The 896-nt window shown below is 69.9% G+C and overlaps 1 protein-coding gene across 1 annotated transcript; it reads left to right on the plus strand.

Moving 5' to 3' along the window:
• Positions 1 to 303: 303 nt before the first annotated feature.
• Positions 304 to 849, plus strand: AURANDRAFT_77995 (selenoprotein; the record flags this gene model as incomplete). Its single annotated transcript, XM_009044881.1, has 1 exon — positions 304 to 849. A coding segment is annotated over one exon (546 nt), but the record flags the coding sequence as incomplete, so codon positions are not given.
• Positions 850 to 896: the final 47 nt, after the last annotated feature.

The following is an 896-nucleotide window of genomic DNA, read 5'->3' on the forward strand; positions in this document are numbered from 1 at the left end:
GTCGCCCGTGCCGACGCTCGGGACGCTGACGAAGGGGAGGCCCTGGAGGTCAAGCTATTGGTATTGGGCGCCGCAGACGACATGCTAACTGCTGCGGGCGGACTCGATGGTGGTCGCGCCGACGAGGGTAGACGATTGACGGCGTCCGAGGTGCCTGGGCTGCCTCTCGAGATTGCCGTGGATAGGTTGTTGAACCAGTGATTGAACCAACCTTGACGCTGCCAACACATCAGACGCCGCGTGCCAGCGCTCTCGACGCAGAGCATCGGCACCAGCCAGCGCTCCTCGGCAGTGCACCAGCCAATGGCCCGCCGCGCCGCGACGACTCTCGCGCTCGCCACGCTCGCCACCGCCTTCGCGCCCATGCCGGCCACCGCCCGCAGCGCACCCGTGCGCGCGGCCTTCTACGACCTCGCCGACGTCGCCAACGACGGCTCGGAGGTCGCCTTCAGCCAGTTCGAGGGCAAGGTGTGCTACGCCGTCAACGTCGCGTCGGCGTGAGGCGCGACGCGGCCGGGCTACAAGCTGATGAAGCAGCTCAGCGACGAGTTCGGCGACGACCTCGCGGTCATCGCGTTTCCCACGGGCGAGTTCGGCGGCCAGGAGCTGCCGACGGACGAGGCCATCGCCAAGTTCGCCTACGACCGCGTCAAGTTCCCCGCGGCGCCGCGCGGCGTTCTTTTACAGAAGGCGGACCTCGGCCGCGCGTCGTGGCAGGCCATGCAGGCCGAGGCCGGCGCGGACGCGCCGGCGTGGAACTTCAAGGGCAAGTTCCTCGTCTCCAAGGACGGCGCGGTCACGGACGCCAGCGGCGTCGACGACATCGCCGCCGCGGTCAAGGCCTTGCTCTAGGCGGCTTCGACGGCGCGCTCCCGCGGCCGAGCCGGGCGCCGACG

Source organism: Aureococcus anophagefferens (genome assembly GCF_000186865.1).
Source record: "Aureococcus anophagefferens unplaced genomic scaffold AURANscaffold_972, whole genome shotgun sequence".
Classification (NCBI taxonomy): domain Eukaryota; class Pelagophyceae; order Pelagomonadales; family Pelagomonadaceae; genus Aureococcus; species Aureococcus anophagefferens.